Source organism: Humulus lupulus, chromosome X, assembly GCF_963169125.1.
Source record: "Humulus lupulus chromosome X, drHumLupu1.1, whole genome shotgun sequence".
Classification (NCBI taxonomy): Eukaryota; Viridiplantae; Streptophyta; class Magnoliopsida; order Rosales; family Cannabaceae; genus Humulus; species Humulus lupulus.
In genome coordinates this window covers 31990702-32016977 of record NC_084802.1, presented here as the reverse complement: position 1 = coordinate 32016977, position 26276 = coordinate 31990702, and the positions used below count along the sequence as shown (strand labels likewise).

The window sequence follows — 26276 nt, the reverse complement described above, 5'->3', positions numbered from 1 at the left end:
GTCGACGTTGGTCTCTATGCCTACAACTTTTAACTGTCAGCGTAGAGTCCTGCTAAGCAATTACGACAGTCAACTCTGTTGGCTGTCGAGAAAGCCCAATTTTGTAGTAGATTGTGTCACTATAACTAAATAGTGTAGTAGTATCATTTGAAGATTTTCTTAATTTCATCCAACACAGATGTATTTTGGCAATCTGCTCACCAATGACACATTGTTGTTGGGATCCCTTGTTGTTTCCTCTAGCTCTTTTAGAGTTTGTCAACCAATTAAATATATGTTTAGATCTCGTTATATCATTTTGAAACGTTTTGTGAACACTGTCCAATCAATAATTAGATTGTTCAAACAATTATCAATTGTTTTTAAAAATAGGAAAAATACTATTTTGACCCTTATGTTTTTTTGCAAAATGCAATCTGTCCCTGTATTTTGTAAAATAAAAATTCGGATCCTATGTTTTACAAAATAGATCAAAATAATACTCTAGACTCAATTTTCGTTAAGATATTTTCAATTATGAGATCAATTATTAGATCATTGGAGATGAGATGAGTTCACATAGTTGCTTAGAAGGTGGCCGAGGAACTAAGAAAGAAATATTATATTTGAAAATAGTTTGACCAAAATTGGGTTTAGGGTATTATTTTAATCTATTTTGTAAAAGACAGGGTCCAAATAAATTGTCATTTAACAGAACACAGAAACTCATCGTGTATTCAGAAAAAATACGGGGGTATTTTGCCTTAAAAATATATCAAAATAAGTACATATAAAATGATCATAATACATGGAATTTGTCCCCAAAACGGACAAAATATGAAGCCTATATATTATTTATACATAAAAAAGTTTCTAAGTATATATAATAAGAGAGAGCAGCAACATATGTTACATGGTTAAACAAAACATAATATAAAAAATCAATTTACATAACAAAATCATTAGATCATTTATAGGCATATAATTAAATAAAGTATAATATCATAAGCTATATATGTACGTATATAGGTGGTTATAAGTGTGTGTGTGTGTTTGTATACTAGGATATGGTACAAGCATTTGGATTTTCATCACTAAAATGTTGGGGAGCGTAGACATAGTGAATAAAATAAGGAGCATTTCCTTCTTTAGACTTTGCTTCCACTACCTTTACTTGTTCCTTAATCTCAACCTTCTTCACTAAGTCATAAGTAGTAGTAATTCCTTGTTTTTCTTTGACTACTTTCTCTTCCTTAATTTCCACCTTCTTTTCTTCTATATTTTTGGGGACTATAATCTCTGCGTGTTTATGCACTTTTTTTCTTAAGAACGATACTAGTTTTTCACCTTCAACGCTTCCTTCCACCCTCAAAATTTGAGTTTTCATATCTGCTTTAACACTCTGAATACCTGCTCATCATATCCAATTATTCATCGTACGTACATTATTATATATAAATGTATATAATCACACATATAGTTAATTAATCATTACTTTCAAAAATCAGATCATTAATTAATGATAGTTAATTGATATACCTTTTTGCCTTATCAACTTCTTTTCGAGGTCTCTCGCGCATTGGTCGCAATGCAAGTGTACCTTGACTGATGTTGTCCGCAAATCTGGCTTCAAGTTCAAAAATTAATAAATATTTATACATTTGTAATATATATATATACTTTTTTTTTAATTTACTATATGTGTGCTTAATTTGCTTATATTTATACGAATAAATATAAAAATTAAGTTTATATAAAATATAAGAATTACATTTCAATGAATGCATAATTTAACACAAATTTTATCGTCAAAGAAAAAAACCCTTATGATAAAAATAAAGCTAATATATAAAAATATTTAAACAACGTATAATTTATTATTATGCATTAATTTGTAAATATTTTTTTTTATAGCCATATATCTAATTACCAAATCTAAAGCCTGATGTTTGATTATGTTAATAAAAAGCTCAAAACGAATATTCACGTCACATTGTACACAAAATGAGATAATATTGATAATCAAAACGAATATTCACTTCACACTATACACAAAAATGAGATAGTACTGTATGGGAATATTTTATAAGATATACACAGTAATATATATTGCTTTTTCCCTATTTATACTACTGAAAAGATTAAAATAGTAAAAATAATTTGGACATATATATACATATTTATATGACATGTTTGTTAATATATTGGTCTGAATTAAAGGATATAAGAGAATCTAAATTCAATATGTATATATATATCATTGAGATTAACGTTAATGCTTAATTGTCCCACTCACACATAGCGAGTCATTCAATATTAATATTAATAATTAATTGTACAATATTCGATTGCAAGTTGGGTTTAGACAACCAAGAAGATAATTTATATTAATCTATGGTCGGTGTGGACATGATGCATACACAAACAAAAACTTAATTATTTATATGGAATTATTATTAATTATTCACTTTTGTTTCAAATAATGATGCTGTTTACATGCACATGTTTCATCAATTTGAATATATAGAGAAGACCTTAAACGTTTTCTTAACTTTTGCTTTTCGAATTAAAAATAAATAATTATGTTTTTGTGGATTCGATGGATAGAGACCAAAATTAATGCATACATATATATAATAATTTATATTTAAAAATTATTGTAACGTGGAGAGTAGGGACTTCTAAATTAATTAAAACGATCGAAAACGATAAAGAAAAACAAACAAAAAGGTAGCTATTTACTAATATAATGATAAATTATATATATCGTTAACTCCCACACATATATATAACTTTGTTAGGGCTTATATATAAATATAAAATAAGATCAATAAATACAATTTGATTAAATAAGACAAAGAGAACTACACCCAAATCTAGTAATAATGTTCATAAAATTCTTGCCCGATTAGCTATGTAACCTTGTTTTTTATATATTCAAAATCATTAATTAATAATTTAGTTACATATTACAATTTAGAGGTAGGCCACCTAGGAATAAAATTGGGATTTCAACTTAAAACTAATTCAAAATATAATGAATAATTTTAGACACAACAAGACCAACTCAGAAAATTTGTGAGTATACGTTATTCGAAATAGTATATAAAAAAAATACAACACGACAAATCGAGATATTAGAAATTGGATAAGACATAGTAGGAGAAACACAACTTAATTAACTAAAAAAGAAATTGAGTGGGTCAAACTAATAATTTTTTAAAAAACAAGAATTATTATATAATTTTTTTATATATATAAAATTTGGAAGGGCCAAGGCTAACACTATCATGTGAAACTATATCTAACACATATGCATATATATATATATATATAAATTAATACATATTATATGTTCATAATTAAACTTTTAATCATGTATCACACAATACTAAAATTAAACATGTTATAATATGATAATATAGCAATTAATTACTTGTTTGGTTTCCTTGATCACTTTTTTCTCAACTAGGCTAGTTTCTTTGATCTGCACTTTGGGCAAAATTAACTCAACCTTCTTCTTGCACAATTTCTGAATTCGTTTCTGAATTTTAATGGGGTCAAAGCTTCCTTTTACCCATATTTCACATTTCTCCATATCAGTCTCCACATTATGAATACCTGCATATGCCTCAAAATAATTAATTATAAATTTATTTATATAACAAAAAAAAATTAGTGAAAATATAATTGATAAAAACTACTGGTTGATAAAACACGTACTAATTGGGTGTATGTGTAATATACTAATATCCTAATCAATTATATAACTTTTGAGTGATTTTGAATTTATGAATGTACAAAGACAAAAGGAAAACCCCACATGACAACATATATTATTTCATCTCAATTGAAGTACAAAATTAAGAACTTAATTAAGCTTATATATATTCTATAGGTACAAAACATATTATTCCAAATAATAATGATGATATTAATTATTATTAATATTATTAAATATATGTATACGTACCTTGAGTACATAAAAGAGGTCTCTTGATATCAAGCGCGCACTGGGGGCAATGTAGGTTTGTTTTGTAAACACCAGTGATTACTCCAACATCTGTTGTTGCCATATTATTCAGACCCCAAAATCAATCCAAAAACTTGGAGCATTGCCCAATTTATAGGATTATATGTATATATATATATATATTTATATATGTTCATCACTACAATTATTAAATACTATTGTTAATATCATTTTGATGTTTGTCTTGGAGGACAATTAATTGTGTTGGTGGGACTTTGTGAGGGGTTAGGTCACCCCCTTTTGACCCTTGAAATATTGCAATTCAACTATAGATAGATATAGATTTGTCATACCAATGAGGAAATGGACCACACTAACCTACTTTGATTAATGCTTTATTTATATATTTATATTTTCTCTTTTGTGATCATATAAAAAGAAATCTCTCTCTTCCTTTGAGCCGGAAACTTATTTTAGAGAATATTATTAGTATTTTTATTTTATTTTTAGTGGAGGTTTTGATGCATTTTTTAATTCTTAGTTTTTGGGTTAATATTATATATATATATATATATTTATTAATATATAATAAAATTTTAAAATTCAACAAACTGAGGGGGGCTGCACTCATTTGTACATATATGTAGATATGTCCCTCCTTATTTCAAATACTCGCATATATAGGTATTATTATATGTGAAATATTGATATTGGTTAGCATTATTGTTGGCTCAACACTGAAAGCCACTTGGTAATTATAATTAGATGTAATTTTATGAGAATTATTTCGTTAAATATGTTTATTTAACTAAGTAATTATATAATAACTCTGTAATTAGAAGTAATTGAATTATACTTATTCTTATGGCCCACCTAAGAATTGCACCAACAAATAATATTAATTATCAAATATAATTTTATTTTTAATTTATTTTTCAAAGGTTAACATTTTATTAGAAAAATATTTACATTTTCTATTATCCTTCCGATCAAAAATATTTTTCTATTCGATATTGTTATTTTTCTATTATATTTATATACTGTTTAATTTTTCCTACAAATAATTTTTCCAGGCTAGGTGTAGTTATAAAATATTGTAGAAGATAATGATTTCTTTATTAAATTTTATTTTACATTAGATTTTTTTTTTATCGAAAACCTAATTTCAAGCAAAAAAACAAAATAAAAAAATTAGCACTAATTAATGCCAATATATATTTGTTTACCAAAAAACGGTTACTTATAACGTGGCAAGTATTTTTCACACGTGGATAACACGTGGCAGAATTGAAATGAGGCGGTACCGTTCGGTTATCGACCAGCTGCACATTGCTTCATTAAGGCTGACTTTTAGGTATGACCAGGCTGGTCGTATGATTATGTTTATTTCCTTATAAGATTGTAATCCTATAATAATTACATTGAATTTTTTCTCTTTATTACCTTGATACACGGTTATTAAGGAAAGTTAAGGCCCATTGGCCCATGTAACCCCCCTTAAGCCTATAAATATGCATGAAATAACTTAAGGAGGGGACTTTTGATCTCTGAATCTTTTTCCTCAGTATTGAGAGAGAAAGCTATAGTGTGATTATCCATCGTTTTATTGTAATTCTCCTAAGGTTTGTGAAACTCAAGAACCCTCGTTCTTTGATCACGTCTTTGAGATTCAATATTAATAATAGCACTAATTGGACGTAGGTCATTACCATTCTTTGGGGCCGAACCACTATAAATCGTTTGTGTTTTCTTCTTTACCATTAGATTAAACTTTTAATTGTCGTCTCATTTCTTGTCGTATATTTGACTCTGTGTCGTTGGCCAAATCGAGGGTCAGCATTCTGGTGCATTCATTGAGAGATTGATAAAAAACTGTAAGAAAATCTAATGGCGAAGATATCCAAGATGACTGGACAGACCGTTGGCGTTGCACCATCCCAACCTCCTCCCCCAAATGTGGCTGAGAATGAACCTCATTTGGAGTTTGAAGATGAGGAGTTAGATTCCGAAACGCTGAGGGAAACACTGGGAGAGTTGCAAGACGAGTTGGCTAATCTGAGGGCCAATCAAGAGAATGATGCGGAGACAATGGCGATGCAGCAGAGGGAAATTGAACGCCAGCGTCAGGAGCTGAGTGAGCAGCAGGCAGACATGGACCGTCGGCAGAGTGATGCCATAGCCGCTCTCGAAGCAGCCATCCAACTGGCTCGGAGTCAGGTTGCGCCAGCCTCTCAGCCAAATCAGCCGCCGAGTGCGCCGCCTCAGAGGGCTCCCAATCCTAGTCCTCCCCTCCAGCCAGCAAGCCCTCAAAGGCCGAAGCAGCCACCTGTGGCTCAGGATGATGTCCCAGCTAAGGATCCTAAGCAGCAGCCTCCCTCTCAGGTTGGTCGAGGCAATCCCCAGCGCCCGAGACAGAATAGGGCCGGGCAATCGCCCCGCAACCCTAGACGCCCAGGGGATGAAGAGCCGAATCTACCGAGCAGGGGACATCGTCCTTTTTCCAATAGAAGGAACATCGAGTCAGGCTCTGCGGTCAGGGGTCCCCCACGCCATAACAATGCACGGGGACTCAACGACCAGCGCAAGCCTACCCCAGACACTAAAGAAATGCCAACCCGAGGAGGAAATAGCGTGAACATCCGGTCACGTCGTAGTCAGCCACAGTTTATAGATGGCCATGACTATAATGAAGCCGATTCCGACAGAGGAAATGCTGGTCGGAGAAATGAGGAAAGAGGTGGAGGCAGAAGCCCCCCACCTAGAAAAAATAGGCCAGCTAGCCATAACGCTGAGGGGAAACCCAGGCAGCAGAACGTCTTTGATCGGCTAGGAGTTAGCGAGCAGAGATGCAGGGACAATGACTTAAGGGACGTACTTAACGACCGCTGCGAGAGGCACGACGAGTACGCTCCCTCGGCATCGGTTGCCTCAGTAGTCCCAGAAGCGGTTCAGGCTCAGATTGATGCTCTGAACCAGGCGGTACAACAGTTGGTCGGGGGATGAACGTCCCATAAAGAGTACGATAGGAGGAGGGGCACTCCCTTTGTACAAAGGATTGATGCGGCTGAAACCCCCAGTAAATTCAAGATGCCAACATTGCCGAATTTTGATGGGTACGGAGACCCAGTATCTCCGTTAATAAGTTTGAGATACAAATGGATATACAGAAAGTGTCGGAAGATGCCTGCTGTAGGATCTTCCCCGCGACACTATCTAACACCGCCCAGGAGTGGTTCTTCAAGCTCCTTCCTGCTAGTATAGTATCTTGGGAGATGTTCGTAAAGGAATTTTACGGACAATTCTATGTGGGTCACGTACACCCCACAGAGGCTAACCAGCTGGTCGAGATACGCCAAAAGAAGGGAGAGCCCTTAAAGGAATATGTCCAATGCTTCATGCGAGTAGCGGCTGGAGCCAAGACAGTGGGTCATGAAGGCAAGATGATGGCCCTAACTGCTGAGGTTAGGTGCCATTCACCCCTCTGGAGTAGCCTCAGAAAGAATGGGGTAAGAAGTACCCAGGAGTTTTTGGATCGGGCTGATCAATATATCAAGCTCGAGGACGCAATTGCCAATGAAGGGAAATCGCCAACAAAAGACAAGGGGCCGAAGGAAGAACCCGCCAAAGCCGCCAACGGGTCAGAAAAACGCAATGGAAACAGCAAGGGCAACAGGAATGGCAATGGTAGGAATGGTGGGAAGCGGGCGAACAATGAACCCTCAGCTTTTGAAAATAAATGCCCCAAAGGCAGTCGATACGAGCCGAGATTCACCAACTACATGACCCTTGTTGAAAGCCGAGTGGAAGTCTACCAGGCGACTAGCTCCAGCGTGCCTTACAAACGACCCGCACCTATAAGGAAAGATATCTCTAAGAGAGATACGACGAAGTTTTGTCATTTTCACAATGACTACAGGTATGACACCAATAAGTGCAACCAGTTGAAAGACGAGATTGAGTTCCAGATTAGGCAGGGATATCTAAGAAGATATGTTAGAGCTGCAGGAGGGTCTCAGCATGAAGCTCAAGGTGTCAACGAGCAAGCGCTTGCATGCCAGCGCTCGCCACCTCTACAGCCAGCTCCTGTGGTAGGCACTTTACTCACCATCTGTGGAGGCCCACACCTTGCAGGGGACAGTGGGAAGGCAAGGGAACGATATGCTCGAACCCTACGCCACGACCAGGACATCGAGATGATGTGTGTGGAGGATCGAGCACCAAAAAAGGCTCGAACAGAGGAGGAATTAATAACCTTCTCTGAAGATGATGCCCAGCACGTACGATTCCCACACTCCGATCCACTAGTCGTGGACGTGAAAATTGCCAACATGATGGTGAAGAGGGTGTTGGTTGACACAGGAAGCTCAATCAACATCTTATACAAGTCTTCGTTGGAGAGAATGAAGTTGTCCGTCCAGGACCTGGAGCCATGCAACCAAACCATCTATGGTTTTTCCACACGAAGGGCTCGTCCCAACGGGGTCGATTAGGCTTCCAGTTACAGCAGGTACTGCACCTACTAATAGGACATTACTCGCTACTTTCATAGTAGTTGATTGTCCTTCAGCATACAATGCTGTAATTGGGAGACCAATTCTGGTCGACCTACGGGCCGTCACTTCAATATGGCACCTCGCCATGAAATTCCCAACAGACACAGGGGTAGGATGCGTATTGGGAAATCAGAGGGAAGCAAGGGAGTGCCACAATGCCTCGATAACCAAGGCAAAGAAAGGTGTGTCGAGAGATGTTCCCAGAAAAGAGTTGCAAATGGCAATTGATCACTACAAGAGAAAACACTATTCATAACACTTAAAAACTGCTAACCGGGACTATTGATAGCACTTCTGAAAATGCTAATATAGCCCCTGTTATTAAAAGTCCAGTCTTTTCTATAACAGTTTTTGAATGTTATGTTCGGTGTTATCTTAAACTATTCAATAACACATTTTTAGGTGCTATAATATTCAAATAATAACATTTAGATAGAGTTTTTGGTTATAAATTTGAAGTTTAATCTTGTACTTTTTTCATAACACTTTTCAACTGTTACATTTGATTATTTTGATAGCATTTTTAGTTTGTTATATTATATAAATCATAACGATTTGTTTCGCTTATAATATGTTTTTAAATCGTAACATATAGTAATAAAATTTTGTTACTTTAGTGTGGGTAATATATTTTAAATTTTATTTTAATAAGTATACTTATAGGGGTTTTTTTTAATTAAAAGATCTTCATTATTGTATTTTGATAAAAAAAAAAAAAAAATAATCATAAAATGTAATTCTCAATAGATTGATAAACCATAAGTATTACATTAAAAAATAACTAATTCAAACCATGAATGTGTCTACTTCATAAGATATTAGTTATAACTTAAGTTTGAAAGCATAACATAATAAAGTTTTATATTCTTAAACATTTTTTACTTCAAACTATAGTTTGGATGATGTTGTTGCTGCTAATGCTATTGTTGTTGTTGTTGTAGCTTTTCTTCAGATTGTTGTGCTTGACTATGAACCCCAAATGGCGTACTAGTCCTTCGAGGGAACTTGTTCAAACTCTCTGAAAAATAAATAGAGAAAGATAAGCAGTCAGGTTTGGAGAGCTGATGCCACAAACCTAACATACAATTAGCCCCATTTAAATCATTACTGACTATAATCAACATGAACAAAACAGAATTCAGAAATCCAAATATAAATAAGCATAATAGAAAACGAAATGAAGATTCAAACAAAGCTTGGGAACAACTGCAAGATGAAAACTAAAATAAATAAATAATATAACAAGTGAATGCAAAGCCAATCCCATAACTATCATATAAACTATAACTTACCAAAGCTATAAATAAGAAAAGAGAATACAGTGCAAATAAAATCAAACTTGTCAAACAACTTGCTGCCATTAAGAGAATACAGTGAAGTATATCAATATGTTTCAGTATATTTGTATTTTATTGTTTTAACAAGTTAATAATGAGTTCATACAACCCTGTAAAGATAAGGCAGTAGAAGAAAGTAAGAGAAGTAATAAAATAGAATAACAAATTTAAGAAACATGAAAAATTTAAATTCTCATTTCACAGACAAAAGGATCTCTAGCTCTCATATTATGTCATGGTGTCAGCCAAGGGTGATGAGGGTGCATCTAACCTTGTAAGAACCTTAGGAACTCCACTAGTATCCCTTGTTATCTGCAAACACCAATATAAAGGTTCAGGACATAGTTGGTACATACCCTTTCAGATATTTCAAAATCTAATGCAGGCATAAGCCTTTAGTTTGATGATATGGTTGAAAATGTTTTACATTTCATCATCCTTATTATGATCTTTAATATGTACACACCACTCAGATCAAAGACTCATCAAAACCAAAGAAAGTTAAAAAAAAAAGCTAGAAATATTTTCTAACTACATGAAAGAAGAAGAAATCAGATCCCTACAGTGAAGATAGCAATTGATTATAGGTGCTAACTCAAATTTTAATTTTTTGGTATTAATACAGCAGAAAAGTAAGCTTAGCCAAAAAAAAAAGGAGAAAGAAAGAAAGAAAAAAAAAAGGAGTTATAACATTACAAAAAAAGGCAATGAGCAAAGGCAGGTCAAGTATTTAATAGAGGACAAGTACAATCAAACAGTCCAGATTAACCTCAAATAGAGGAACCAGCCGAAACAAAGAAATCAGCAGCTAATTACAAAGAATATGCTCAATGAATAGCTGATCTTGAACAGAAATATTGTGTCTATACACTTTGTAAAGCCTAAACTTAGTAGTGAATTTAATATCCCGAACTAAACTCAAAACAGATGAAGAGTAATTGTCATATATACACCTATTTCTATTCTTCCAAATATTGTAAACAACTGCAGCAAAAATCATGTTCACTATTTCTAATTACCACATTTTTAATGTTTTTTTTCCTCATTGGTGGTAGGTACTGTAAGGAAACTTAGTGACTGAATGAATAGAATCAATTCTCATTAATGAAGTAATGATACAAAAGAGTATATATACAGAAAATACCAAAACTAATAAAGTAACTAATCTACAAAATAACAATAATTAGTTACAATGAACAACTAACTAACCAAAACAGTTAGTAGCTGTAAAAATTGGCCTAACAGGTACCACATTTTAATGATCTTTTGAATCTTTCTAGGGAATATTATAATGATCAAGTGTCATCAAAGGTGAGTACACAAAGTATCCTAAGCAGTCAACACTTAATGATCCTTTGGCAAATTTATCATGACAGCAGAAAAGCTACAAGTTATACTATTATAATAATTAGTTTTTCAAAATTGATAAATCAAATCAATAAAATTACTCATAAGCAAAGGATATTATATAGCAAAAAGAGATTGAGGCATAGAGAATGTTTCAAAAATTTACTAGTTGCTTCATTAACATAGATATGAATATAGTAGACAATTTTATAGAGAGAGCTACAATTATAATATGAGAATCAGATTCAGATTTTACCCAAAATTGCAGGAAAAAAAAAGATGAGACTTGGATTTCTAGAGAAAATCTAAAATGACAGAGAGAGGCTCAAATTTTACACCTTAAATATGAAATGTTGAAATGAGATCGATAAATGCTTCAATACAAGGGAAAAAAATTGCAGAACAGAGCTTGAAATGAGATTGGCCTTCTTTTTATTGTTCTATGCAATTTTGTCTAGTTATTTGTTTCAAGTTAAACTCCTTCACATGTCCTTTCTCAGTCATATCACAATGCCTAAGTACCACTAGACAAGGATTCCAAACATTTTTTAAACCAAGTAATCTATATTCATAATTCTACTTTGGTTGTTGGCAAACAAACAACAATCAATTTCACAAAAAATAAGAATCATCAATTCAGAATTAACAAGCAAAACTTAAAAAAATACATGAAAGAAAATACTTGAGAAAAGCTATACAAAATATGCTGTGAAAAATTGGGCCCTCTTAAGAGAAGCTACATAAACATTCAACACATACATTGAATATAATAACTTCAGCATTGAGCCTAGGAAAGTTGTGTATGTGCATGTAAAAACCAATAAATCAGATAAACTCAGACTGCTAGATCATTTTGTAAGTTATTTTAACTAAACAAGAAGACAAAACAAATAAACTCTTACTGCTAGATCATTTGCAAAAATCAAATAATGTTTGCATTAGATATCAAAAGGATTTTAGATCAAGGTTATATGTACAGAGAAGATTCACTTCATCATGGTGAGCTCTAGATTTTATAAGTGTGTCCATTTCTATTAATAAATCAAGTTCAAACACACACTCAATTGAAATTTGTAATGTGTCTTGACACATGATATAATCATTACACATGATATAAACACCTTCAACTTTACTTAAGAAAAATAGAAAAAAAGAAGAAACTAAACCAGGAGTGTTTATTAGTTTCAAAGTAAATACTTTTAGATTCCAATGCTGGCAATGTCAACAAGCACTCAAATCAAATAGCACTAAACTTCCAATTTTAATGAATCTTTCTTGTTAAAAGACAACAAACTAGTATAATACCAAAATCAACCAAGCTTTCACTGCCTAGTTATAGGCATTGAAATACAACTAGAATATACTTAAATACTTATACTTAAATACACAACAGAAAACATAAGCAACATTAAGAGGAACATAAGCAACATTAAGAGGAACGAAAACAAAGTGTGTGACAAATACCTTGATCATTGACTCCTTTTCTGATGAAATCCCACAGAGGCACCGAACCTTTGTTTCTGACTGAAAAGAGTGATCATCAATTTCCCCTTTGACTTTCACATTACTGTTATCTGAGACACCCTGTCCCTTTGACGCTAAATCAGGGGCTGCAGACACATGCATTTTTCTGAGAAACAGGAAAATGTATTTTCTAAGGGAAAAAAAATAGACAGTAGCAAAAAGAGTAGAATCCAGTGACTTTATGAATCAGATAGTGCAAGATATAAGACAAACCTATATATGTCATCTACAAGCTGTGCCACCTGTTCCTTCCCCACGGCATTCTTCTTTGCCCACAATTTAGAAACTGTAAAAGAGAACATAAATTCAGCTAGAATTAATTTCACACAAAATAAGAGAATTTAGACCACAACCAGGACATGGTAAAAGCAAGAAACCTCAAAGCAGAATGCTCAATTACAGTACTAATAAGCACAAGTTTGAGCAACCCAACCAAATTCTATACCAGGCTACAATGCCAGAAAACTAAATTTGAAATGGAAACTAACCTATAGAAAACATAATATTAACTTTTTTAGAAAAACAAAGATGTGTGATGTAGACAGTCGCTGTTTTAGTGTTTAAGACTGACTATGTAATAGATATCTACCTAGACAAACATCAACTACATAGCCAAGGTCCAAATATATAAATTTCACTGGAAAGAAAAGTAAATAACACAAGACTGACAAATGCAAATGAAAGGAATTTAGAAACATAACCAACCAAGGATAAAGGACCACTACCCAAAACAAAATACCAATTCGCTCTCACATCTAATTCTTTTGTTGCCTACTATACGTGAAGCATCTTGGAGGCCAATCACATCTAATACCTTTCCTAATTGCAAAATAAAATAAAAAATAAAACTAAAACAAAAAATATAGAAAGAATATGCTGATATTGATGATTGTGCCACACTAATCCTTCTCATTTGCTGACATTTTACCATGTCACAGTAAATGGAGACATTTTACAAGATTGACCAATCAGCAAAAATAGATTTTAAGGTCACAGTAACTTAGTAATGCATACTGTCAATACTAATAATTCGAACCCAATGTGGACACACCTTTAACATAACGATACTGATTCTAAAAATAGAACCGACTAAACAAAATTAACTTTTCAAATTGTGTTCCATATCAAGACACTGCACCTTGTCTACATACCAGAACATCTATGTGCAACTGCATTTGTATAAATTTTAATCGAGAAGCTATACAAGGCAAGACAAGTCATTCAAAGGTACCTCTTCTCCAACAATTGTAATTTTTGGATGAGTTTGCAAAGCACATTCAAGTGTTATGTGTGAAGCTGCACGCCCCATAAGCCGCACAACTGTAGTTGACAATAAAATTTCGTTAAGCACAGTAGAGTGAAAATCAAAAGATAAGATGGGTTAAAATGTAATCTAAAAGCTAAATCACTACATGTTCCATGACTTTCAACCAGCATACTTACAGTGATAATATTTTCCAGTTGATCTGGCATCTATCATGACATTTCCAATCATTTCTGCATATATCTGAATAAAATGAAGTGCATCACATTATTATTAGTTTCCTTCAGTGTATCTGTTAGTTGCATATCATAGAAAGTGTCATGCTATTCATGCCAAGGAAAATCAGGCAGAACCAGACTTAGGCTAATCAAGTCAGTATTATATACATGATCCAATGAAGTATTTTTTTTTTAATTTCTCAGGAAATAAACCTGTTAGAATAATAACTTTAACACCTAATTAGTTTTTTAAGCAGGACAAGGTACATTGAATAATATACTTTATTTCATCAAACACAACGTCACCAAACTTTCTTGCTAGTTATAGTTGATGGCCCACACAACAATTAACCAACTGATCTGCAAACAATTTTCTATGAGAAGTTCCTTCTCTTAACATGTAAAGGTTGATGCTTAAAGTAAATTCATAATTTCATGACCATAATGAATTAGCAAGTAAATAAGATGATTCTAGGAATATAAATATAACTCAGTGGCAGTGAAAAAAAAATGCTTCAACAAATAAAATTATCATCAGGTACATGGATAAAATTTTCAAGCTAGTGGGGTTCAAGTTCGTATCTGCTAAAAAATAAAGATTGCTGCTCCAAAATTTCCTACACGATATATGGAAAGGACCACAAAGAAATTTAAGGGTTCAAGTAATAAAAAATTTCTTTTAGTTGCAGTCACCTTGCAAGCAGTATCAAACCCAAAACTTATTGGGACTTCTTTGCATTTCAAGTCACCATCAATGGTTTTTGGACACCCAATCACCTGAGTTTTCAAATTCTTTCCCCTGGTTGAACAAAAGAAAAAAAACCAAACTGTGTTAAACAAACCAACGAAACAGCGTTAAAGGCAAGACTCCTGTAACCCTGTCGAACTGTTAGATAAAGAATCCCTAAATTCTATTTGGATGGGTCCCATACACTGATACAAGCACCTAAAAAATAGATGGATTCATGGATTACATGAATGACATATGAAGACAAATACGGGCAACAGTTCCATCTGCCAAGCATGATTTTTCTAGAAAGAAAAAAATTAGTTATATACCTGAAATTCTCAGCAAGGAGGCAGGCATTTGTGTTAGAGTCATCCCCACCAATAACAAGAAGTCCATCCAAATCAAGCTTCGCGGCAGTATCTGCAGCTTGTTGAAACTAAAAGGAAAATCCATTTTAACAATTTATTATGAACTTAATGTGTCAATAAAACTTAACATGAAACTGTGAAGAAAGAAAAAAAAGTCACCTGCTCTGGAGTTTCAATCTTATCTCTTCCACTACATATCATATCAAAACCACCCTGATAAAAGAAAATTTTCTCCAATCAAATACAATATCTTGGTTAAAATGCCAGCATCCGCATGTATGAATTTTGTATAAATCACTAGAATAGAATGGATGCGCTATATCTTCTGAGCAAATTAGAACACTCAGAAGCAGCTATCTTTACACATGATCATGGACCTCCACTGCATAAATGACAAAACCAAACCATAGTCAAACTCTCACCTGGTTTCTGTACGGGTAAATATATTCTGGTGTAAGTTCCACATACTTGCCCTTCATGATTTCAGCTGGACCTCACGCTCCTGCAAGTAATCTACTAGGAAGCACAGAATGAATGAACTCAACCATACTGGACACTATTAACTGCAAGAAAACAAATTATGATAACAAAAAATTCTCACCAAAAATTCCAGAAATGACATTGTGCCCTCCAGGTGCCTGGCCTCCCGAAAAAATGACACCAATTTTCAACTTTTTCTGCGAATCGTTAGAGTCAGAATCGCTCGGCACCACCAAGGCAAATGGCTGGTCGAAAAGTTGAGGAAAAAGCTTTGCGATTTCATCTGAAAGCATAAAAAGAAAAACACAACCACATGAAAACGAGAAGCCGCAGAAATTTTTATTATTTAAAAAAAAATTGCTATGTTTTACTAAAACTAAGTCGAAACCTACAAATTTCTTGGTTTCCTAATTTAACTATTTTCCGGCAATTTTTCCATCAACCAAACAAAGATTGGAAGTGTTCGTAACAGATCATAATGTACAGAACCAATTTAATCGACGAAAAACTGTGGATCCAATACCTGGATTGCCAGCCGCGGAACTAGGTGGTCCTTCGACGATCTTGAAGCGGTTTCTGAGCACGGTAGGGAGAGGGAGGGCGTGGTCGATGCGACTCGCCTGGACCTCGCTGTAGACGGAGGCAACTCGGCTGGCCAAAAAGTTGACTTCGTGAGGCAGAGATGAGACGAGAGAGACTTCGTGAGGTGGAGAGACGAGACGAGAGTGAGGCGGAGAGACGAGACGAGAGTGAGAGATGGAGGCTGAGAGAAATCTTTCGGGTAACTTAGATTTAGGGATTTTGGCAGATGAGACCAAAAATAAAATTCATTTTGGCGCCTGAGGTTTATTCATGTGGCGCCAAAATATGTTCCGTGGGTTTTTAATCCCCCACCAATAATAGCACTTTTAAATATATGCTATTCTTTAATGTAATATATACTAAAAATTGTTGTAGTGGATGCTCAAGCCCAGTCAGGTGATAATGTCACCAAATAGGGCGTTGCCCAAGGAGAGGATAGAGACTTGGATCCTCGCTTTGGGGATTTTGAGGAAGAAATAGGACCCATCGAGGACCTTGAAGAGGTCCAAATCGATGAAGAAAATCTGACCAGGGTTGTGAAAGTCGGTAAAAACTTAGAGACAACAACAAAACAAGCACTGGTGGAGTTTTTGAGGAAGAACCAGGAATTCTTTGCCTGGTCGCACAAAGACATGGTCGGAATAGACCCTGCAGTCATCAGCCATGTCTTGAACATCGACAAAAATTTTCCACCACTGCAACAGAAAAGAATGCTGCTCAACAAAGATAGATCAAAGGCCTTGAAAGGAGAAGTCGAGAAGTTGAAAGAGAATGGGTTCATCAGGGTGGCATTTTATCCATCGTGGGTCTCTAATCCCATACTATTTCCCAAGCCAAATGGTAAGTGGTGAACATGCGTGGATTTCACAGACCTTAATAAAGCCTGCCCCAAAGATTGTTTCCCACTCCCAAGAATCGACCAACTGGTCGATGCCACTGTAGGTCACGAGATTCTCTCATTCATGGATGCATACTACGGGTATAATCAGATTAGTATGCATCCTCCTGATGAGGATCACACTAGCTTTCGGACTGATACAACACTTTAGTGTTACAAAGTAATGCCTTTCGGTTTGAAAAACACTAGTGCGACTTACCAGCGACTAGTCAACCACATGTTTAAGGAGTTGATCGGCACAAACATGGAGGTCTACGTCAACGACATGCTGGTTAAGTCCAAGAAGGAAGAAGGGCATATAGAGGATTTACAGGAGTGTTTCAACATCTTGAACAAATATCAGATGAAGCTGAATCCCCTCAAATGCTCCTTCGGAGTAGGATCAGGGAAGTTCTTGGGATTTATAGTTAGCTCGAGAGGAATTGAATCCAATCCTGAGAAAATCAAAGCCCTGATCGATATGAAATCGCCAGCAAAGATTAAGGATGTTCAAAGTTTGACCTGAAGAATTGCCGCTCTCAGTAGATTTATTTCGAAATCAACGGACAAGTGCGTTCCATTTTTTAATCTACTTAGAGGCAACAAAAAATTTGAGTGGACGGAGGAGTGCGAGCAGGCTTTCCAAGCATTAAAGACTCACATGGCGCAACCACCCATCCTATCAAAGCCGGTCGATGAGGAGACTTTGTTTGTCTACTTGGGGATTATAGAGTATGCTGCTAGTGATGTTTTAGTAAGAGAAGAAGAAGGCGTACAGAAGGCCATTTATTATGTAAGAAAAAGGCTAATTGGAGCGGAGCAGCGATACCCACCTATTGAAAAGTTAGCCTATTGCTTAATTTTGGCCTCTAGGAAGCTGCGACCTTACTTTCAAGCTCACCGAATCACAGTTTTAACTGACCAACCTCTACGGGAAGTTCTGCAAAAGCCAGAGGCTGCGGGGAGATTGTTGAAATGGGCAATCAAACTTGGGCAGTTCGATATCTCTTACATACCGCAAGCAGCGATAAAAGGGCAAGCCCTGGCTGACTACATTACAGAGTTCACTGAACTTACAGATAGCGAGCAGACCAAAGAGCCCAAAGAGCCTGAGTCTCAAAACCAACCTCCCTCATGGAAGTTATTTACAGATGGCTCTTCCAATGAGCATCATGCAGGGGCAGGGGTGATCCTGATTACGCCTGAAGGGCATCGATTTCACTGTGCAATCAAGTTTAACTTCACTGCTTCCAACAACGAGGCTGAGTATGAAGCATTGCTCGCTGGGTTACAATTAGCCAGGGACATGAATATAAAGATACTTGACATCTATAGTGACTCTCAGCTGGTGGTAAATCAAGTCATGAGAGAGTACCAAGCCCGAGGTTTAAAGATGGTTGCCTATTTAAACAAAACAAAGGATCTATTAGCACAGTTTGACAAATACACCCTTCAGCAGGTACCTTGCGACCATAATTCAAACGCTGATGCTTTAGCCAAGCTAGCAAGTGCAAAAGATGCTGATACTCTGAACATAGTGCCAGTTGAACGACTATCTGTGCCAAGCATCCAAGCAGAGGAGACCACTCTGGTGATCCAGGTGGCAGATACATGGATGGCACCATACGTAGAGTATCTGACGCAAGGCGTGTTACCAACGGACAGAAACAAAGCTAGGACTCTTCAGCGACAGGCTGGTAGGTACATCCTAGTCGATGGAATCTTGTACTGAAGGGGATACTCAATGCCACTCCTCAGGTGTGTTTCGAAAGAGAATGCCAAAGAATTGATGAAATAGGTACATGAAGGCTTTTGCGGGGACCACACTGGCAGGCAAAGCTTGTCAAAAAGGATCCTGAGGCAGGGGTATTTCTAGCCAACAATGAATGAAGACTCAATGGAATTTGTACGGAGGTGTGACAAGTGTCAGAGATTCTCAAAAATCCTGCGAGCATCCCCTAATGAACTGAAACAGATGCAAAGTTCGTGGCCGTTTGCAGTGTGGGGTATAGACTTAATCAGATCTTTACCCACACGAAAGGGCGGCATCAAGTATGATGTGGTTGCCGTCGATTATTTCACTAAATGGGCTGAAGCCGAGTCACTCGCAACCATAACAACCAAGAAAGTGTTGGATTTTGTGGTAAAAAACATCGTTTGTTGCTGTAGATTGCCAAGGAAAATCGTCTCAGATAATGACACATAGTTTGATAGTGATTTATTCACAAACTTTTGCGAACAGCATGGGATTATCAAGAGCTTTTCTTCAGTCGCTCATCCCCAAGAAAATGGACAAGTCGAAGCAGTCAATAAAATGCTAAAGGATACCCTGAAGAAAAGACTGGAAGAAGCTAAGGGTGCATGGCCAGAGCAATTGCCTGAAGTCCTTTGGTTGTACAGAACTTCTCATCGAACAGCAACAGGCCATACTCCATTCTCTTTGGCTTATGGGTATGAGGCTATGTTGCCTGTTGAGTTAGATCCACCCTCACATCGCAGAATAACGTACGATCAAGGCTTTAATAGCCAGCTATTAATGGAATCCTTAGACTTGATCGGTGAGAAACGTGAATAAGCCCAACTCCGAGTAGCTGCGTACCAGCAAAAAGTCGCCCGGTATTTCAACTCTAAAGTACGTGAAAGAAAATTCAACGTCAGAGATCTAGTACTTCAAAGAGTTTTCCTAAACACCCGCGACCAAGTTGCTAGAGTACTCGGACCTAATTGGGAAGGGCCATACCAGATTGAAGAAGTCCTTCACCCAGGCACCTACAAACTTGCTCGCTTAAATGGAGATCTCATTCCTCGCTATTGGAATGGAGAACACCTGCGCAAGTACTATCAATAAACAATTCTTCTTAAAGAATTGGCTTGTATTAATTTTACTTTTTACAAGTTATGAAAAAGGGTTGATCATTTTATGTGACTAATCACTTATAAGTGTAAGATCTTATTGATCACTCGGACAGACACGTTTTGTACATTTATTACGAGAAATATAAGTGACTATGTGTAGCCAGTCATTCTTGCCAATTATTGTATTTATTACAAGTATTTACTCATTACGTGTGTTGTTTTTCTGTATTACCATTTTAATTATTTTGCTCCGAGCAGTAATGTTAGAACAGGTTCTAGTCAAGGCAAGTGACCTAGGACCTAAAGCTCCTCAATCACTTGGGGGGCATATAAGGCATCTAGTAAGCAAAGCATATCGAAAGATATGTAAACACATGAGCAAAATAAGTGAAAGCATGCTGAGGTACTTAGAGTATTTTTCAAAATTTTGTATTTTGTTAAATCAATCCAAAGTACTATGCTAAGTTCGGTCATGCAAACAGATGTTATAATAAAATGCAAATATTATAGTATCTTAAGGAAACCTTTTACACCGCGAGCAGTTATTTCTCGGATGTAATTGTTCAATTAAAAGTAAAAGCTGCCCATGAGCAATAAAATTTTAACTAGAAAATTAAAGTGTCTTTACATCACGACCCATAGGTCGTGTAGTCAAAAAATTAAAAGATAGAAAGGAAAAAGACTAAGAGGCTGGAGGGTCTTGAGTAGCGTCCTGGTCGACAGCTACACCAGCATCATTATCTGCACCATCTATCCCTGTTGCCAGGGAGATCTCTGGGGAAGCAGGAACTTTAGCCCTCTCTTCTTCCTCCAAGCGAGTGGCACACTGAGACATTAGAGTCCACCTCAGGAGATCTGACAGGTTGCTGAAGTTAGCCTTCCAGTTGTGCTTCCAAAACTCGTAAAAGCAAAGGTGGGTGGCTTCCTTATACTTCTCCAAGTTCTTGGCTTCAAGTTCCTCAAGCTCCTTCACGCGCTTTTCCAGCTCCTCCATCTCCTGCCTGCTCGCAATTAGATCAAGCTCGAGCTGTTTGGATTGTTGGTAGTTGAGTTTGGCGCTTTCCCTAAATTTTTCTTTGTCTTCATTGGATTTCTTCAGGGCGCCCCGACTCTCCAGCATCTCCTCAGTCAAAGTGGCTTTTTGCTCGAGCAGTTCCTCATTCTGCTTAGACAGCTTCGCACTTTTCTCAAGCAACTCGCCATTCTACTTGGTTAGCTTGTTGTTCTTCTCGAGCAGATCAACATTTTTCCCTTCGAGCACTTTCTTAGCCTCAGCAAGCCTGGTGTCAAAATTTTTGGTCTTGACCATTGCACTCGCACAGCGCCAGCCAGTGGTCATGGTCAGCAATCCCTGCAATCAGATGAAAAGAGTAAGGCGATGGTAGAAAATCAAAAAAAAATTATTCAACATTAGGAAGTAACTTACGCTAACTATCTCATTCAGCCCTCGGTTGAGGATTTGGTCGGTCTCCATGGAGATGGTGCCGTCAACGGCCTCTTGACTGTGTTTGTGTTTGGAGAGTTTGTATATCCTCTCCCTGGCTGAACTAACCATGGAGCTGGACAGGGAGCCTTCGGGTTGAGTGCGCTGTGCTTGGCTAATAGGGTCTTGAGGAGTAGGATGCTGGTTGACAGGTGTTGGAGGAGTGGAGTACTGGTTGACCGGAGGCGTTGAGGCCAGCTACTCGAGTGGCGATGGAGGTGGCGTGTTCTCCTTCAAAGGAATAGTGGCTGGAGGATCCTCAGTTCGGGCCTTCTTTGAGGTGGTTTTATTGCTCTCCCCCCGAGTCCTTTTCCTGTCCTTCTTCCTGCCTGAAGAAGCAGCGGCCTTGTAATGTTCGAACACATCTTCAGATGACATGTCTGCACAAAAAGAAACAACACAAGTAGTGAGACAAGATATATAGACAGAACTAAAAATGAAAGTAAAGAGATTATAAGTTAAGTACCCGTGCTACAACTACTGGTCGCTACATTACTTACTGAACTACTTACTGCCTGGAAGAAATCTGAACTTAAGTTTGGAGTATACTTAAAGTTGCCGTCCCCGTCAAATAAGTGATAGGGAATTGGCAAACAATCTAAGAGCGAGAGATCAGTACCGTTCTTATCTAAAGATTCGTCGATGGGAATGGGAGGTTCGGTGGCTTTCCTTTTTCCCTTTCCTAGTGGGGCGGGGGAGCGGCAGCTCGCGGGATGCTGGAGGGTTCCCCGATTGTCACTCCAGCCGTCCTCCTCCTTTGAGGTTGTGACACGTCTGGGTGCTGCTCGGGAATCTCCTCGCCATTGGCACTTCCCGCTGTTGACTCCCTCACATCCTAGTGAGGTGCCAAAAGCCCGACCAGCCAAAGGTTAGCCTTTGTGACCAAATGCATGACGCTCTTCTCCACGTCAGTCATACTGGCCAAGAGGGCTGATCGGACCTCCATGTCTGGAGTAGGGTCTGGTCGCAACCATGGGCCTAAAAGGCGCTAAAAATCTAAGGAAAGTGCAGGAAAAAATTAAAGAAAAATAAACGACCAGGGGTGTTAAAGTATTACCTCCTTGAGTGAAGGCCAGATTGTTGGCAACCATGTCCGTAGTCAGGAAGTACTCAAGGTGGTACCTCCCCACATTGGAAATAAAAGTTTTGTCACTCAGGAAAGTACGGGACGTTTCTTGGCGACAGAAGTGGAAAAACCCCGTGTTTTCCTGGTTGGGGTTGGATTTTAGGTCGAACAGATAGTTGACCTCGTGTGGTGTGGGGACATGCCATTTCTTATGGCTATAGAGGATATAGAGTGCCGAAAGCATTCTATATCCATTAGGGGTTATTTGAAAAGGAGCGACCCCAAAATAGTTGCCCATTCCTTGGAAGAAGGGATGAAGAGGCAGGACAGCTCCTGCCTCAATGTGATACCTCGACCAGGCGCTGAAAGCGCCTCTCAGCATATTCGCCCGTTGGTCTTTGGTGGGTTGGACTAGGGTTGCCCCAGGAAGTCTGTATTTTTTAATATAATTCGCAATCATCCTAATTGTTACTCGGCTAGAAGGGGCGACATACCATTCAACATCTGGTTGAATGGCATTTTGAAGTTGAGCGTGGGTTTGGATGTTAGGGTCAAGGATATTTCTTTCTCGACCACTGGTCGAGGGAATTTCAACCCAAGGAGAAGGCTGATTTGAGGGATTGGAAGGTTTCTTTTTTTGGGCTTTAGTTTTTGCTCGGCCGATATTTTGGAGGAAGGTCGATAGAGTGTTTGAAGTGGTGCGAGAAAAGGGAATTTCAGGTATTAGTAACGACGGTTGCTCTTCGTCCTCGAGAAATTGAGCTAGCAAGTCGTCATTGATGGGTCTCTCACATCCCTACGGATCTTGCATGAAAAGCTGCGAACAGAAAAAGGGGAGATGAGAACTTAAAGCTTAAAAGCTTGTGTTAAGAGTTGGAATAACATTGCTCGCGTATAAAAATTAAGTTTTTATACGGCCAGCAGCATTCTAACAAAAACACTAAGTCTCTTACGAGCAGTTTGAGAAACAGATTGAAAAGCGGAAGTAAAAATTATTTTAGAGAAAACTTTTTCAACTCTGAGAGGGCGGGAAAAACCTAATTTTTCAACTAGCTTAAAAATCAAATTTTTACTTCGATTTTACGCCTTAAATCTACGATCTCGACTACCAAACTGACTCCTGACTCCTATACAACACTATTTCACTTCCCCATCAAGCATAGATCAATATGCCCATTACCCCAAGACAGTTTCAGTCAAGAACTCGAATACGAAATGTAACGCCCTAAACTCCAGGGACCGTTACGGTGTGCCTTATAAACAGTGCTAAACTCGCTAATCGAGTCATTTGGCCAAAATCATGTAACTAAGTATGATTAGTGGTTTAGGGATTAAAATTTTGGTTAAGATATAATGTTTCATTAGAACGTTTACTATATACATTGGGATCCCAAAAATATAATTTAAAGGTCTATTACAAGAAAATATTTACAACCAGCCGGTCTAAGTGGCAAAACAGGGATTAACCCTAGTTCCTCTCCTTCAAACCTCGGTTGTGGCGGTCGAGCAGCTGCATATGTACACATCATCACCTAAGCTGTCCAACTCAAGGATGGTCCAGCTTTTTTTTGCTACCTGCACCACATAGCACCCGTGAGCCGAAGCCCAGCAAGAAAACTCAATATGCTCAAGAACAATCATATCATGATATCAAATCATATCTAGCATGCCTAGCAAACATAGCTTTATTCAAGCATGCAAATAAATTCAAACAATGCTGGGGAATCGAGGATAAGAAATCCTTCCCTCTTGATTGGATGACTATCAAGTCAATCCCAATCAGATGAGTGATTTAACACTAGAGGTTCTAGTAAACCATACTGAGTGACCGACAAGCAAGTCACTACGGGGCTCAGCACCCAAAGCCATGCAAATGATGATCAGAATGATCATACAGAGCTTATAGCCCTGAACATATGAGTGAATATCACTTTGAGGTTTTATTAAATTATAATGAGTGACTGACAAGCAAGTCACTATGGGGCTCGGTGCCCATAGCCGTGTAACGAAACCGTTACCTAGGCTTTCCTACAATGGCTCTAATCAGATGAGTGACTGATGGGTAGTCACTAGCTTAAACAGATGAGTGACTGATGGGTAAGTCACACAAGCGCTTTTAGTTTTCATCGAACTTGAGGTCGGTCAGGCATTAATTCTCTTGTTGAGTCATCTAATGTAGATGTCGATTAGATCTAATCTTTGTTGGCTTGCGTTGAACATGCTAAGGCCGTTCCTGACTTATGAGTCAGCACTGTGTGACCAGTGCCCAGTACCACTGCCAAACTTGACTAATGAGTCACAGCTTCACAGTTGATACTGACACCTTTGCCAATTCTGACTAATTAGTCAATACCATGCACAAGTAAGCAATGCTACCAAACATATGTCATATGTCGAATATTCAATTGTAGGGCATTCAGCATGCTTACTTAACAGTTGCTAGCACAATTATCATCATGCACAAACACAGAGACTCAAGCTCTGATCAGTCTCATAGTCAATATTCATGGCATGCCCTAATCACATGTTTCTCGTGCGTCACATGCATCACACTTAATCATCCAGCATGCCTCAATAATAACCATATAAAAATGAGCAAGATTGCTAAGCATTCAATATGCTATCAATGTCCACATTTAAGCATCCAACATGCATCAAGAATAACCATGCATGTCACATATGGGGTGCAGTTTTCTTACCTCGGGTTCGAGCAAGAATTCATAAAAGAACGACCCTTGAGAATGATCAATCCTTTGATCCTTTAGCGGTCACCTAGTCATAACCAAATATGGAATCCCATCAATAAAATAAATCATAAAAAGGTTTGTATTCTAAAACCTCACTCCCGGGATCCATCCCGTACTCTCGGGACTCTTAATCTACCCAAACGGGGTAAAGGAACCAACCCCCGAGCCTTAAAAGTCATCCTGAGACCTAAAATAGGCTTGCTAGAAAATGCACTAGCGCTGGAGCGCTGCCTAGTGGCGCTGGGGCACTGCCCCAAAGTCAGAGAAGCCCAGAACCTACCCTGCCTAGCGCTGGGGCGCCATCAGCAGACCAATAACTTTTCTGGTTTCCCTCCTTGCGATTTCCGCTGAAACCAAGCCTCAAAACCAATCCCGAACATCATCCAAACATCTAATTCAACTCCTAAACTTCATCTACAACACACCCTTATCAAAACCCAAGCAATCAAACTCAAAAACTTCCATGAACTCTCACAACTAACACCTCAAATTCTCAACTGAAAACTTACTTGAAAAAATAGAGTATAGCTTAAATTCATGGATGTAATCTTACCTCAAGCTTGATTTAGATCCCCTTCAATGGTTGAACCAAGGTCCTAAGCCCTCAAGCCTTGCTCTCCTAGCTTGGATCCTCAAATTGGCTCTCAAAATTTGAAAGGAAGAAGGAGAGAAGAACAGGTACAGGAGAGAAAGAGATGAGGATGATGATGCTCTATTTTCTCTAACATTCTACAGCCCATGAGTTGATATATATCTTAGGGGTGAAAAGACCATTTTGCCCCTAGGTCAAACAAAGGCTTCTAAAGACTCCCAAGGGTAAAATTGTCCTTTCCCACCTATTTCGTTAATTATAATTAACACCCTCAAATTCCCGCTGTTCTCAATATTCTCA

The 26276-nt window shown here is 37.4% G+C and overlaps 2 protein-coding genes across 2 annotated transcripts; both read right to left on the bottom strand.

Moving 5' to 3' along the window:
* Window positions 1-736: 736 nt before the first annotated feature.
* On the bottom strand, window positions 737-4094 carry LOC133803558 (heavy metal-associated isoprenylated plant protein 4). Its single transcript, XM_062241646.1, has 4 exons — window positions 3953-4094; window positions 3416-3600; window positions 1519-1606; window positions 737-1389 (listed from the first exon to the last, which is right to left on the bottom strand). Exons 1-4 carry the CDS (start codon window positions 4053-4055, stop codon window positions 1040-1042), a joined length of 726 nt encoding a protein of 241 aa, XP_062097630.1. The 5' UTR covers window positions 4056-4094; the 3' UTR covers window positions 737-1039.
* A 5976-nt stretch (window positions 4095-10070) lies between these two features.
* On the bottom strand, window positions 10071-15772 carry LOC133805687 (pyrophosphate--fructose 6-phosphate 1-phosphotransferase subunit beta-like). Its single transcript, XM_062243851.1, has 12 exons — window positions 15716-15772; window positions 15453-15506; window positions 15255-15361; window positions 14889-14994; window positions 14157-14220; window positions 13945-14033; window positions 13865-13882; window positions 13765-13786; window positions 13467-13532; window positions 12927-12999; window positions 12654-12843; window positions 10071-10154 (listed from the first exon to the last, which is right to left on the bottom strand). Exons 1-12 carry the CDS (start codon window positions 15770-15772, stop codon window positions 10071-10073), a joined length of 930 nt encoding a protein of 309 aa, XP_062099835.1.
* Between the last annotated feature and the right edge of the window lie 10504 nt (window positions 15773-26276).

Bases quoted from the DNA above. Each gene is read 5' to 3' on its own strand.
- LOC133803558 (XM_062241646.1), bottom strand. From the start codon at position 4,055: ATGGCAACAACAGATGTTGGAGTAATCACTGGTGTTTACAAAACAAAC. The intron at 3,601-3,952 runs GTACGTATACAT...AGGCATATGCAG, and splicing joins ACCTCTTTTATGTACTCAAG to GTATTCATAATGTGGAGACT. The intron at 1,390-1,518 runs GTATATCAATTA...TATGATGAGCAG, and splicing joins GAAGTTGATAAGGCAAAAAG to GTATTCAGAGTGTTAAAGCA.
- LOC133805687 (XM_062243851.1), bottom strand. From the start codon at position 15,772: ATGAAGGGCAAGTATGTGGAACTTACACCAGAATATATTTACCCGTAC. The intron at 14,221-14,888 runs GTGACTGCAACT...CATTTTATTCAG, and splicing joins GGTTTGATACTGCTTGCAAG to ATATATGCAGAAATGATTGG. The intron at 13,000-13,466 runs GTGAGAGCGAAT...TCTCTTTTACAG, and splicing joins AGGCAACAAAAGAATTAGAT to TTTCTAAATTGTGGGCAAAG.